A 13,457-nucleotide genomic window follows, 5' to 3' on the forward strand; every position below is an offset into this window, starting at 1 on the left:
TACTTTAAAAATCCCCACATTTCCAAGAGAAAGGAACTTCTGCGGACTGCTCTGTCCTCCAGGAACTGTTTGGAAAATATTGAGTTATTTCCTGTCTTAATTGTGAAACACTTACATGTATACGTGTCTTTCCTAATGGGATGTTTACCTGGTATTCATGCCAGTAATAACTTTCTGGAGATTTGAGAGTGACAGACAGACATAACCATGACCTAGTGCTTTAAATAAATGTGTTGTTTTTTGCCCCCCTCCCGCCCCCGCCCCCAAAGAAAAGTGGAGACTGACTGTGTCTCCAGACTCTATCACCAGCGTCTGTAAGAAAGCGACACTTGGCTCTTGGGTCCCGTGCTCTCTTCCCGTTGTTAGGGGGGCTTTGAAGGGCCCAGCCCTGCCTCACCCGTCAGAAACGTAGACAAACCCACTGCACGTGTCTTTCTGGGATCCCCAGAGGGTCTGCAGGTGATGTGTGACAGACACGTTGACACATCTTTCTTGAGTAAAAGGCTTTGAGAGTCACGTTTTCTTCTGTTCCCCGTCGCGCCCGGTGCCTCCAAAGGAAGGGAGAGAGGATTCCCAGGACCACAGGTGTGGGCACCTCAGGTCCGGTCCCGATTTTGTTGCTTGTGAGATTGGGCTCGGGCATTTGACCGCCTTGCCTTTATCTCTCCTCCATAAAATGGGAATAATTCAGGTTTCTCCCCGTAGGCAGCGAGGGTGACAGCACGGGCATGTTTTCAGTCTTCCGAGTTCGGTAGAAAAGTGCACGCGTCAAACAGTCCAGCTATTAGCTCGCGGTCCCCGAAATCGAGTGGAAAGTAAAAACAGAATTTTTAGAAGGAAGTGCTTTTCAAAGGATTTATGTCACATCTGAATGCAAATTTTCTCTGGATGATCTCACAGTTAGTGGTATACGCAGTGTTTCCTTCTTTATTTCTGCCTTAATTTCCATTAATGTTTCCTAATTGCATTCCTTATTTACGTAATCATTTGCAGCTGCTTTGCTCACCTGTTTCTCAGGCCCCAAGAGTTTTATTATAATTTCCTCTGAGCCCTCCAGCCAGGAGGAATGCATCTCAGTACTCAGCAGATTCTCAGGGCTCTGGAATCTGAAGGGGACTTCCTAGTGGATTTCAGGAAGACCCATTTCTTCCCCATCTTCCCAGGCCTTGTGTCCATCACTCCCCGGACAGAAATGAGACGCCCTCTCCCCCCGCAGTGTGGGACCCTGTGGTTGGAATACCAAGCTTTTGTCTCAGTAACCCGTCGCAGAATTTGCTGAGACAGCCCCTCTTCTGGCCAAAGCTTCAGATTAAACATCCGATTAAAAATCAGATTTGGATTTTCTGTTTTGTTCTTTTTCCCCGTGCCCCTGACAAGTCAATTGAGGCATTGTTCTTGAAAATCCTCACTCTGGTTTTCTGTGCGCGCCAGAATTAGCTTTTTTTTTTTTTTTTTTCCTCCTGTAAAGTTGTAAGCCAAGGCTAAACTATTTCAGCAATGTCGTCTGCAATGGATACTATGCAGAGTCTGGGTGTGCACAGTTCGCTGCGTTTCCAACCGGTCCTCGCTGCGGACCCTGCAACTTGTGCCACCCCTGTGCTCGCTGCGTAAACACCTGAGCCGCCTTCACAGAGCCGCTTTACAAGCAGCCACATTCCTGCCACACTTGCCTCGCTGTCAGCCCCCCCAAGTTCGACTCCGAAATTCGCCCCCAAGTGCATTAATCTGCTAAAAATGCCAAAGGCGCACCGCCCTCCGTGAATTTTCTGGACCCTGTGGTGTTGATGGTGCCTCTTGCCGGAGAGCCAGCTAATCCATCAGCAGATTTGAGAGGCGACCTTCAGGACTGGATGCGGTAGCATCAGAATCCACAGGTCTAGGACAACCGCGGGGGCTGGGGACTGCCCTGGGCTCCTCAAGTGGTGGGTATCGCGGGGCCTGTAGTCAGTGGAGCGGGTCGCTGCTCCCGGACACGGGCAGGGGAGGAGGCAGAGCGCGTCTTGCGGTTGTGCCCGGCACTCTCCTAGGGCGCGCGCGCGCGTGTGCACGTGTGTGCGTGCCTATGCATGTGTGTGCGCGTATGTGCACGTGTGTACGCGCGCATGTGTGCACGCGTGTGCATGTGTGTGCACGTGTGTGCATGTGCGTGCACGCATGTGCGCGCGCAGGGAAGCCGGCACGCTCGCGGCACTGACTGGCGGCGCAGCCCCGGGGGCCCGTCTCCACCTCCCGCTCCCGCAGACCCGCGCCCGGGGCGGCCCCCGGCCCGAGCGCGCAGCCGAGCGGAGCCGAGCGGGGCGCGGCGGCGGCGGCGGCGCGGGGGTGGGGCTGGAGGAGGGAGGGAGGGAGGGAGGGAGGGACGGAGCGAGCGAGCGGGAGGAGGATCCGGGAAGTTCGGGAGTTATTTGACAGCCGCCGGCGGAGCCGCACGGGACGCGGAGGGCCGCCGGGTGCGGAGGGCGGCGGGTGGAGTCGGGCGCCCGCAGCGCGGGGACAGGACCGCGTGCCGCGCGCGTCACCATGCTGCTCCCGCAGCTCTGCTGGCTGCCCCTGCTCGCTGGGCTGCTCCCGCCCGCGCCCGCGCAGAAGTTCTCGGCGCTCACGGTGAGTCGTCCCGCGGGGACGCGACCCCCCGCCTCCCCTTCCCGCGCGAGCGCCCGGGGCGCGGGAAGCAGGTGACCCCCGGGAGCGTGGCGCCGCCTCCCGCCGGCGGGGTGGGAGCAGGTGGGGCCCGGGCTGGTGCCGGTGCCCGGGCGGCGGCATGGGGCTTCTGGGCTCTTCCCGCCGCGTGGGGGTGCCCTCGGGGTCCCGCGCTTCCGGCTGGCGGGTGGACAGGGCCCCGCGCGGACCCCGGATTGCCCCGAGGGCCGTCCCCCCCGCCCCCCACCGGCATTCAGCGGGTCGCGCACTCGCCGGCCCCGCCGGCCCCGGAGCGCGCTTGGCCTCGAGCCCCTCCATCACCGGGGGTCCCCTGCGGGGAGTGGGGTGGGGGGGCGAGCTGCTGTCCTGGGCCCAACTCCTGAGCCCCCCGTGCTTCGCCCGCCGGCCGCAGAGACCCTCCCTGAGGGAGACTGGGAGGAGGCACGTGACATTAAAAAGAAACCCTATTTTCGCCCGTCTCCGCGGGCGCAAGTCGCGTCCCGCGGCCCCTCCTTCCGGGCCCTCTCCGGGTCCGGGTGCTGCGCGCAGGCAGGCGCGCTCCCGAGCGCGTGGGTCACCGCGGTTGACCGCCGTGTGTTTTTCTTTCTTAGCTGAGACTTCTCTGCAGCAGTCTTGGCCGGCGGCGCGCGGGGCCGAGCCCGGAGCTATGTGCGGGGCCCGAGCCAAGCCACCGGCCGCCGGCCCAGGCCGGGTGTCTGCAGCCCCCAGCTCGGGCGGACCTCGTGGGCTCCGCAGTGTTTGCAAACCCGTAATTAATGCAATCTGCAGAAACGAAAACATTCCACTTAAATGTGTTTTTGAACAAGTGCTTGAGAAAACACGAAGGTGGAGAGAACACCTCTGGTGGAGAGATGCCTTTTAAGTGGCGGGACTTGTCCTCAAGGCGTTTATTGTATCGAAAATACCGGAGGTTTGAAAAGAGCTGTGCTCCGGTTCTGCTTTTCAGCAAAAATTTGAAGCAGTCCTATGAGCCTTTTTTCCCCCCTCCGAGTAGTGTGAGGGGGGAAAAGACGTTACTGAGTTAGTTCACTGTTCATACCTAAAATTCTTCTGGAACCCTCTTTGGGTCCCTGCCTTGTGTCTTGCAAATGACTTGTAGATTAGAAACTGCTCCCTGGAAGCTGTAAGGAGGTTTTCACAGGCTCAGCCTTCCTGCAGAACGTTGATCTCCGGGAGAGGCCATCAGACACTGTTTCCTGTGATTATCCCGGTGTCTACCTCCGTGGCCAGAACACGCTGAGGGCACAAGCTCCTCACAGCCGACTCCTCCCCGCGACCCCCCCCCCCCCAGCAGCTCGCTGAAGGCCACAGAGAAACAGACCGGTTCTCAAAAGAAGACACTGGCATTTCCTTCTAGAGCTGTGGCCGCGGCTTACCTACCCTTGCCGCGATTTTCTGAGAGTGTAAAGGGTGTAAAGGGTGGAGTCCCGTGTGCCCGCTCCCCGGGGGGATTTTAAAGCCCTCAAATATTTTGGCCTATTCCTCCCCATCCCGCCCCACCATCTGAGAATTCAAGAGGTTGGCCGAAGGGTCCCGGGGAAGTGTTGGGAGCCCTGGATCCGGTGTAGGGACCATCTCTTTTCACATCCCTGCCTCGTATTCGGGGAGCTTTTGGTTCCTCTGCAAGATTTACATCTGATCTTCATTAAATCCGAGAGACAGTCCGGGAGCCCGGGAGTGGCGTCTTCTGGATGGGTGACGACCCTAGACACGTTACTGAGGTTTCTTAATCCCCAGGTTGCTTATCGGTGTCGTGTGGACAAAGTGCTGTCTGATTAGCTTGCGGTGAGGATTAAAGATAAGGCTTTTCACATGCGGGGGATCTCTTCTCCCATTCACCTTGCTTTGGATGGCGCCCGTGCCTTGGGTCCACAGGAGGTGGTTTGAGAGACCTTAACTATCGGCTGTGGTGCTGTGTCCTTCGGGGGTGAGGGCACTGGCCTTTCGTGGTTTCCCCGCCCGTCACAGGGTGCTTAGGACGCACCGCTTTGCTCCTGGCAGCTACCTGCGTTTAGTTGAGGTAAATTGTGCAGGGCTGGACAATGTACCGTCTCTCCCATCCTCTCTTCTCAGCTAGAGACCGGGATACTCCCCACCTCTGTGGGTCAGAAGCCCGTCGCGCTTGGCTTCCCAGGACCGTGCACCTGCCTGCCTTCCTCCCGACGCCGCCTGGTCTGTGTCTGGGTGCCGTGCGGTCAGAGTGTCCCTGGGTTCGATCACCTCCACTGCTCTGTGTCCAAGGCGAAGGGAATCTGCTTTGCTCGACCATTATCTTTTTTTTTTTTCCCTTCAAAGTTGTTCTTTAGAAATGGCACCAATAAGCCCTTTCTGATGGCTTTTATGATCTCCTGGTCCTCAGTGAGACTTTCCAGTATTATTGCCGATCAGCAGGTGGTGTTAAGTGATTAATCTGCCCTAATTGGGGCCACTTGTCTGCCTTCCTTTAAAAGGTGGGTGCATTCTAAGGCCAGACGGTGTCCCTTTCTCGTGGGAATGGTTGACTTGTCTGGAGCTATTTCTGTGAAGGGCTGAGACTGTGGCACAGCGTGGGCATGTGCGATCCGTCTTCTTTCACTTTGTCACAAGTGTCGTCGTGTGGGTTTGGACAGACGGACGGCCAGCCCGTCCCTGCAGGTTTCCTTCGGGGCGGCGAGGAGGCGCGTTACGCGACCCCCTTCCCACGGAATTTGAGCTGGGCCAGCGGGCTCGCTGTGGAGCAGACCAAGTGCCCACGCTTAGGGGGCAGGCGTCTTGCCACGTCTCGTCGCCAGCGGGTGCCATCTCCTGGGCTCTGCCCGGAGGCACTGGAGGTGGCACCGAGCGCCTCCGTGCACCACACACCCCGTCAAGGGCATTTTGTGGGTGCTCCTCCTGTGTGCCCTCAACAACCTGCCCACAAAGGTTCTGCTGCACCCACGCTGGAGAGTCAGGGAAGCTGCCCCTGCCACTAAGCTGATCTAGCTGTTTCCAGATTCAACCCGAAATTATTTTCCTTCCCTTGGGGGACGGGCATTCCCTGCTCTAATTTCGGTGACACCTTCAGGGACTTTATAAGTCCGCACTCTTTTCCCTCCCACCTTCCCCCTGGGGAGGGGACGTGCTCCGGACTCATTGGTCTGGGGGATGTGGAAGGACAGGGTCGAGATGGCTGTTTTGTGCCCCACGTGTATTTCTTTGCTTTGAAAGAGAAGAGGGGGGAAAGGAATGACAGTGTTTGCTCATATATAAATTTTAAAAAGTTTTGTCATTAGCATGTCCCCGAGAGGGTCTGACAGCAGCGTTTCTGAGCCATGGCGGCGGGGGTGTGTGTGTGGGATGTACACGGTCCCAGCATGAGACGTGCCCAACAGGCAGTGATTCTGCGTGTTTTCTCCCACTGCACATGCTCTGAGTGCACGGTGCTCCGGGAAGGCCGGGTTTCATTCATCAGCAGAGTGGCCACGGAGGCGGCGAGGGAGGAGAGAAGTCACCACAAGCGACAGTCTCCAACCTAGAAGCCTCAACGTCAAGACCATAAATAAACACATAAGCAGCCTCAGGCCCCGCGAGGATCGGGTGGTAAATGGGCATCGATGTAACGATGACTCAGAGCAGATTTCCAGGCAATTCTATATCAAAAGAAGCCTTCCCGACCCCCTAGGATGTTAGGACAGAGGCTGTTATTAAGATGGGCAGAACAGTGGGACAGAGCGAGGTAACACCTCTATTTCTGAATGACAACTGCACTTTTCTCCACATACAAGACAAAGGCTGAGGACGATGAATCTCCAGTGGGATCTGGCATTAGGGAAGAAAAATTACGACTTAGAAGGAGAAAATTAGAATTGTCCCCTCTCTGTGTCCCCGCTTGATGGGGTTGGTAACGGGGTAGGATCCCGCTATTAACATCCGTACGTGCTTGGGGTCTGAATAACGCTCGATACGTTAAGTATTTAACCAAAGCCCACAAGAGGAAAGAATTCAGAGAATAAAATCCCAAGTTCACATGGGCTGAGAAGAAATTATTCTCAAAGTATTACTAACAGACATTTTTATGTGGTTTCGCAGTCCCAGGCCGAAAATCAAAGAGCAAAGATTCCTAATAAAACACAAAAAAATTGGAACCAAGTAAAACGTTAACGCATTTATATCGTCAGAATTAAAAAAAAAAAGAAGTAATAAATGGAAACTTGTGGACTATCTGGCTAAATTTAACGAGAACTTTTGACAGGAGGGCAGTCTTAGAGTGACGACCAAAACCACGATTCTGCCCAAACTTCGCCGCGTATGACATACTGTGGCAGGTGACGGACGGGGCTGGCGCAGAGGAGGTGAAGTGTCCCTTCGGTGAGTGCTTCCTTCCTCCGGGAGGAACCTTCCCTCACCTACTCGCTTTTCCCTGGTGGTCTTTCTCGTCCTCCTTCTGCCCGAATCATGGCGGGCCCTCTCGGCGTCTGTCACCAGGACACCCGCCATCCGTTCGGCCGTGGCTGCGGTAGCTGGCCCTGAAATCCAGAAGAACCTTCTGATTGCTGTCCCCCACAGTCCCTCCTTGCCAGCGCTGGTGCGTCCCCTCCTCCCGGCTCTGCCCTGGTGGTCAGCTTGCTGAGGGGGGGGGGGCCCGGCTGCCATCCTGTCCCCCCGCATCGTGTTACGACCCGTCCGTTAGCAAGCCCCACGCCTTTGGGGGGGGTGGTAAGCCAGCGCTTAAGGGTTGAGGTTGCTGGCACGGTCTCTCCCGATAATAATGAAGTTTCAGAAAGCATGAAGAGTTTGAGGTCAACACAATAACGGGCGGTGTGTTTGATCACCGCTTGAGAACACTTCAGTGCGGCCTGGGCCGTCAGCCCCGCTGCATTCTGGATGTTCGCAAACTTGTTGGATTCTGGTCACTTCTTAGAGAGCAAGTTCGTCGGCTTGTTGGTGAAACGGTGCCCAGCCCAGCCCACGACAGGCAGACGGGATGATGGACGTGTCCCGGGCCAGGCCGAGGTGCTCTGTGCCGTGGGCGAGGGTTGGCGCTCGGGAGGCCATGCTGAGGCCTCGCCGTGAGGGAGGCCGTCTTGGGCCCTGTCCCGTGAGGACTGCATTGGGGAGCCCTCGCGGCGGGGTCCCCACCTCCCTCAGGGCGGCAGGGGAGGGCATGGGGCACCTGGAGCCTCGGGGAGACTTTCTGGCCGTCCCATCTGCCCCGATGGCGAGGGTCCTCTGACCGGCGAGCAGATCTGCCTCTTTGCAAGGGTGCCACACTTTTGTGTCTGGGCGGGAGGTGGCCGAGAAGTGTTCGCACGCGCTCCGAGGCAGCACGGACGGTGCGTCGCTGAGCGGGCCGACTGATCTTAATTTCTGAGGGAACCTGGTGTTCGTGAAGGACCCGATTTGCCTCTGGGGTTTGGCAGGCGCCCTTCCCCAAGACTTTCCAGCCACCTGGGAGCTCCGGGTGCTGGGGTCCGGCGGCCCCCCTGTGGCCCAGAACCTGACCCCAGCGCGGGGGCATTCTCATTTTCCTCCCCTTCTTCGCTCGTCGAAGGACTGGACGTCGACGTGCCCTTTCTCCACGCAGCTGGTCTGTTTCTGGTTGACTCTGCACGGGGCAGCTTCCCTCTGCGACCCTGCCCTAAGGATTCCTAGAGCCCTGAGAAATATTACGGGTGAACACAACTGTCACAGAGCCACCCTCACGGCTCCCCGGCCGCAGGGACCCTTCCTTGCATTCCAAATCAAAGTGACATACAGGCTTCATAACATGCAGTCGCCCCGTGGAGGAGAGCCAATCACGCTGAACTACGAAAGGGAAATTTCAAGATAATAAATTCCACAGACGCTGGTAATTTTGAAGACAATGCTCCAGATTCGAAGGAAGGTTTTAGAGCAGAATTTAGTGCATTGTTTGTTCTCAGCTGTGTACTGATTCATTCCACATGGGGCTGGGGAGTGTGTGACTGAGATTTTAAATATATGTACAATGAATGGAAAAAAATAGATCTTTGGGAGACAGAAGCGAGTGTCCCGCCAGTCTGTGGCGGGCAGGCTTGAGGCCGCCTCGCGCATGGGAGCGTGGGGGTTCCTAGGGGGTTGGGGGTCGGTGATGCTGACGGTGTGTCCCCTGTGTGGGGCACAGGTGTCCCTGGCACGCTTTGGTGATGTGCAGTCCCCTCCGGCGCAGTGAAAAATGACGTTGTGCTTTCCCATCATACTTTCTTCCCCAGAGATCAGGCACGTTAGGTGCGTTATTAAACTGTAGCGTCTTCACTGGAAACGGAGCTGAGACGGGCCCGCGGGCCCACGGTCCAGTGTGGGCTCTGCACGGGGCTCGGCTCCCCCGGCCTCTGCCCTGCCCACGGGCCAGGCGTGGGAGGAAGGGGGAGGGGACGGGGAGGCCCCCGTCTCCCGTGGAACTGGCCGAGTGCCAGGGCGTCACGGCCCAGAGTCCCTCATCTTTGGGAAACAGACACATGCAAAGTTTTACACGTTGAAAAGAGAGAATAGAAACGTCTTGTGTCCTGCTCCAATGGCGTCCACTACGGAATACGATTTGTCATCAGCAGGATTCCCTCTGGAAGGTCTTTGGTTTTAACATGGGCTGAGAATCACGCAGTCTTTAACAATTCGTCTGGGGGCGCCTGGGTGGCTCAGTCGGTTGGGCGTCCGACTTCAGCTCAGGTCGCGATCTCGCGGTCCGTGGGTTCGAGCCCCGTGTCGGGCTCTGTGCTGACGGCTCGGAGCCTGGAGCCTGCTTCAGATTCTGTGTCTCCCTCTCTCTTTCTCTGCCCCTCCCCTGCCCGTGCTCTGTCTCCCTCTGTCTCAAAAATAGATAAAAACATTAAAAAAATTAAAATTCATCTGTATCCAAATCCACAAGAATTTACGTCATCGGTTTGCATGGGCCATTCGTGGAGGTGGTTAGAGAAGATCACTGGGTCTTCTGGAGGCCAGACCCCTTGCTTCTCAGGCCTGGGCTGTCTCTCCAGGGTTTAGAGAGCTCTGAAGACAAAGGAACTTGTCCACGTGCCCGGGGCGCCGGCTGAGCACTGCCCCGAGTCTGCTGTCGGCTCTTCTATGGGGATCCGCGGGCCTGAGGCTCCCGGCTTCCTTTCTGGACGGGCTCCATTCTGGGCTCTGGCTGACCCATATCCTTTTAGGAATATGGCCCTCAGTCTAGATGCAAGATCTCAAAAGCAGTCGGTCACTAAGCCGCCAAGCACGACCTTGTCTGAGGCAGTAGTGGGGTGCATCTGGGTTCTCCATGTGGTGACTCTCCCTGTCGTTGTTGTAAGTGGTCTTTTCTGTGTTTTTCCCGTTACAACTAGATTTGCATCCTGATCCCATCATCTCAGATGGGGACTGTCCCCTCTGGCTTATGCAAATTTGTTGAGCACTCCCTCCTCTGTCTTCCTGTAAGAGGGTTGGCCTCCATGCACCCGAGGGACAGGCTAGGATTCAGTCCCGGGAGATGAGACACGGGCACGTGTCCATTTGCCGCATGGGTTTGCTGTGCCAAGGAAGAAGCCCCAGGAGCTCTGGGTATGTCTGTCCCCTCCTCCCCCCGCCCTGAGAATCAGTGCCTCGGAAATCAGCGAAGCCCTACATCAGATGCCCAAGTACACGTTCCTGTGAACCTGGCTCCAAAAAACCCCGATAACTGACAGTTTGTGAATAAGGTCATTCAACCAGCTACGGATACCTCTAATTGTTCTGCTTCTAGCTCTTTGTACACAGGATATCTCCCGGAGACGTGGACGTGGTCTTCTAAGCGTCAGGATGATTGTATGTGGTTCGTGGGACTGGGAGTTCCGTGTGATATAATAACTTGTTTTCACACTCTCTTTCTCTCTTCAAATAGACAGCCAGCTTCCTGTGCTCCTGCGATGTTATCTCGTGTGTCCTCATACTGGCCCTGCCAAGACGCTATATATATTTCGTGGGCGTGTATATTTTAGATTTTTGTAAGCGCCTCAGGATAAGGAAAGTGAGTAACAGCTCTGACCTGAACATACACGTTTGCTAAGGTGTAGCTTTGCCGAATCTGCAGATATGTGTTCCTGATAATCAGGTCTTCATTCTTTGAAGATTGATCTTTTGGAGGGAGTGGTCGCAGACGGATCATTCTTTGCATTCAGAGCTGTAATCCAGGTGGCGTCCCGGAGCCCTTCCTAGGCACTCTGGCCACCGGGGCCACCTTGACACCCGGCTCAGAGAGCACAGGTGTGGTCGCTCCGCTGGGTTTTATGCTCAGGTGCTAACGTTCCGGCATTGGCCACAGGGGGGAGCCCGAGAGCAGCCGGGCTGCGGCTCCAGGAGGGGCTCCTGGGTGGGCTTTGGGGTTTGACCGCCAGCCGAGCCCCCGCCACCTTGACATCGAGAAGACCCCATGGGCCGCTGCCACTTAGTGTGAGTGCAGGCCCCACATTCAACTCCCCAGTTTTAAAGATTTGACTCAACCTGAGGAGATGCTAAATCAGGGAAGGGAGACACAGGGACCCTTTTAGCTGATGTTTCTGGAAGCTGTGTTTGGAAGTCTGGGATCAGCCTGTTGAATTCGGGCTGTTGCTCAGCTGTGGGACAGGCGCGCCGTGTTACTGGGGTAGAACGGTGGCTCTAAGCAGCCAGTCGGGGGCGGCCCCCGCTGCCCCCGGGACGCTGCGAGATGGGCTCACTCAGCGCGCGCGATTGTTATCGGAAGCAGTGGCTTCGCTTACTTTGTCCTAAACTGTTATTTGCTGTCCTCGTGCTCCAGGGACGGAAGCTCTCAAACAGACTACTCTATGATGGATCTTCCCCAGAAAACGATCGTGCCCCTTCCCCAGCTCCGCGGGCTCTTTGCACACGCTCCTGTGGACCGCTCACCTGCACGGGCTTGGGGGCCATTTACATTGCTTTGTGGCCCAAAATCGGAAGGACATTTAGAAAAGTCTTTGTTGGCCCCATTCTCATTCATTTCTCCGTCCCTCCCCTTCCTTCGTGTCCAGACCTCTTCTCTCTGCGCCTTCTGCCGTCGCTGGGTGGCCCGCAGACTGGGCTCTGGAGGCCGTCAGGAGGCCATGCCCACTGTTCTGGGGTTTTCCAGACCTCCACGGCGCTCGGTGTTTATTCCAAGCTTCCTGGAGGCTGTCAGGGTCCCTGTGTGGTGCAGGGTAGCCCTGCGGGTTGCTGCTGGGACGGGGGGGTCTGTCCCCGGGCTCTGGGAGTCCTGGAGTGCGGCCTGGGCCACGAGGGGCCCTGGCCTCTGGTCTGCGTCCCTCATAGGGCTGTGCACCCACGCCCCGGGCTCGAGCAGGCCCTGGACGCTCAGGTGGGGCAGCCTGTGTCCTGCAGAATCCGGGCTGAGCAGCTCTGAGTCCAGTGCCTCCCTGGGGGCGGGCACGTCCGGGCCGATGCTTCCGGGGTGCGATCGGACAGGAGGCGGGCCAGCAGCCTCCCAGAGCTCGGGTCCAGTCCCGGGGCAGTGCTCCCTGAGCACCCTTCCTTCCCCGGCGCCTTGGCACCTCAGCCCTTTCCCCCCATCCTTGTTCTTCTTACGTAAACCCCAAATTTAGCAAAACATGACGAAATAACTGGCAAAGCAGAGTTAGGGGTTCATCGCTGTCTCTCTCTCCCTCCCTCGGTCTCTTTCTTTATAGCTGTCTCTCTGTGTCTCTTATGCATTTCTATCTCTGTCTCTGCCCTTGGGTCTCTTGACGTCGGCAGTGTGCGTGGGGTCACTGCCCCCCCCCCCCCACCCCGTCCTGGCCTCAGGCCTCGGCTGCCTCTTTGCATCAGCAGGGAGGCCCCACAGGGAGGATGGAGAGGCCCCTAGGTCGTCGGGCTCCGGGAGCTGAAATGTCTGAGAACACATGAACTAACCCAGAACTCGACTCCGCCAAATCCTAACCGGGTTTTGTTTTAAAACATCGCAACTTTTGAAGTTAACTCTCTCTCCTTTACTTTCTGGGCTTCCCAGTTTTTTTGAGAGCTCAGGGTAGCCCTGCGTGCGTCTGCGACTGTGAGGTCCAGCTCCGGGTGCTCCCAGGGGCGAGCGCCGCAGGGCGGGTGGGGGAGCGGCCCCCAGCTGTGCCCGAGGTGCCCGTGACCCACGTGCCTGCAGCCCAGCGCCCCATCCACGTGGTGGGGGGGCCTCTCAGCGCGCGTCCCTTGGAGCAGAGGATGCCCCCGGGGGATGGGCCCCGCGCAGTGTGTAAATAAAGTCGCGACACGGCGGTTCAGGCGTCGGACGTGCTTGAGGGCCGGGGGGCGCGTGACAGACGTGCAGCCTCCCCCGGGCGCCTGGTGCTGCTCCCAGGTCACCGTCCAGCCGCGGGGCGCTCCGTCGTCCCGCAGACGAGACAGCTGTGCGCCACGCAACCCGTGTCCGGCTGGAGGCGTGGCGGGGGGCAGGGGCCACGGGAGGGGGTCATTGCTTTCAGAAATGCTGCGGGAGGGCGGCAGGGGTGGGGGCGGAAACTACCAAGACAGGCTCCTGGACACGGGAGAGGGTCTCATGAGCCCCCCACCCCTGCCCCGGGCTGCAGGGGTCGGGGAGGGTGGGGAAGAGCAGGAAGCTCCCGGAGAGGGCAGGCTGGGCTGCTCCGGGAGCCTCCAGGGGTGTCAGCAGGGGTGCAGCTGCGGTGCTGGGGCGGGGGTCCCTGGTGCCGGCTCCTCAGCTGTCTTTCGGTTAGGGTTAGGGCGGGAGCTCTCCGCTGCCCGAGCCTGGACGGGCCGTTGGGGTGGGGGGGGGGTCCGCTTTGGTCTGATTCTCTTGTAGGAGTTCTTTTGAAAATAGGCCAACGTTGTAACAGTAACAATTTCCCGGTGCTGCCTTTCATCCCAAGAGTTGCTGT

The 13,457-nt window shown here is 57.8% G+C and overlaps 1 protein-coding gene across 5 annotated transcripts in view; it reads left to right on the top strand.

Annotated features, from left to right (window-relative positions):
• The first annotated feature begins 2,348 nt into the window (after positions 1 to 2,348).
• Positions 2,349 to 13,457, top strand: part of SMOC2 (SPARC related modular calcium binding 2) — a 163,157-nt gene continuing 152,048 nt past the window's right edge. Inside the window, exon 1 of one of the 5 annotated variants that reach the window (XM_043592780.1) lies at positions 2,349 to 2,604. In XM_043592780.1, the coding sequence (XP_043448715.1) occupies positions 2,521 to 2,604 (84 nt within the window). In that variant the 5' untranslated portion in view covers positions 2,349 to 2,520. The remainder of the gene's footprint in view (positions 2,605 to 13,457) is intronic. The other 4 variants (XM_043592776.1, XM_043592779.1, XM_043592777.1 and 1 more) reach the window with 4 other exon arrangements.

Source organism: Prionailurus bengalensis, chromosome B2 (assembly GCF_016509475.1).
Source record: "Prionailurus bengalensis isolate Pbe53 chromosome B2, Fcat_Pben_1.1_paternal_pri, whole genome shotgun sequence".
In the NCBI taxonomy this organism is placed as follows: Eukaryota; Metazoa; Chordata; class Mammalia; order Carnivora; family Felidae; genus Prionailurus; species Prionailurus bengalensis.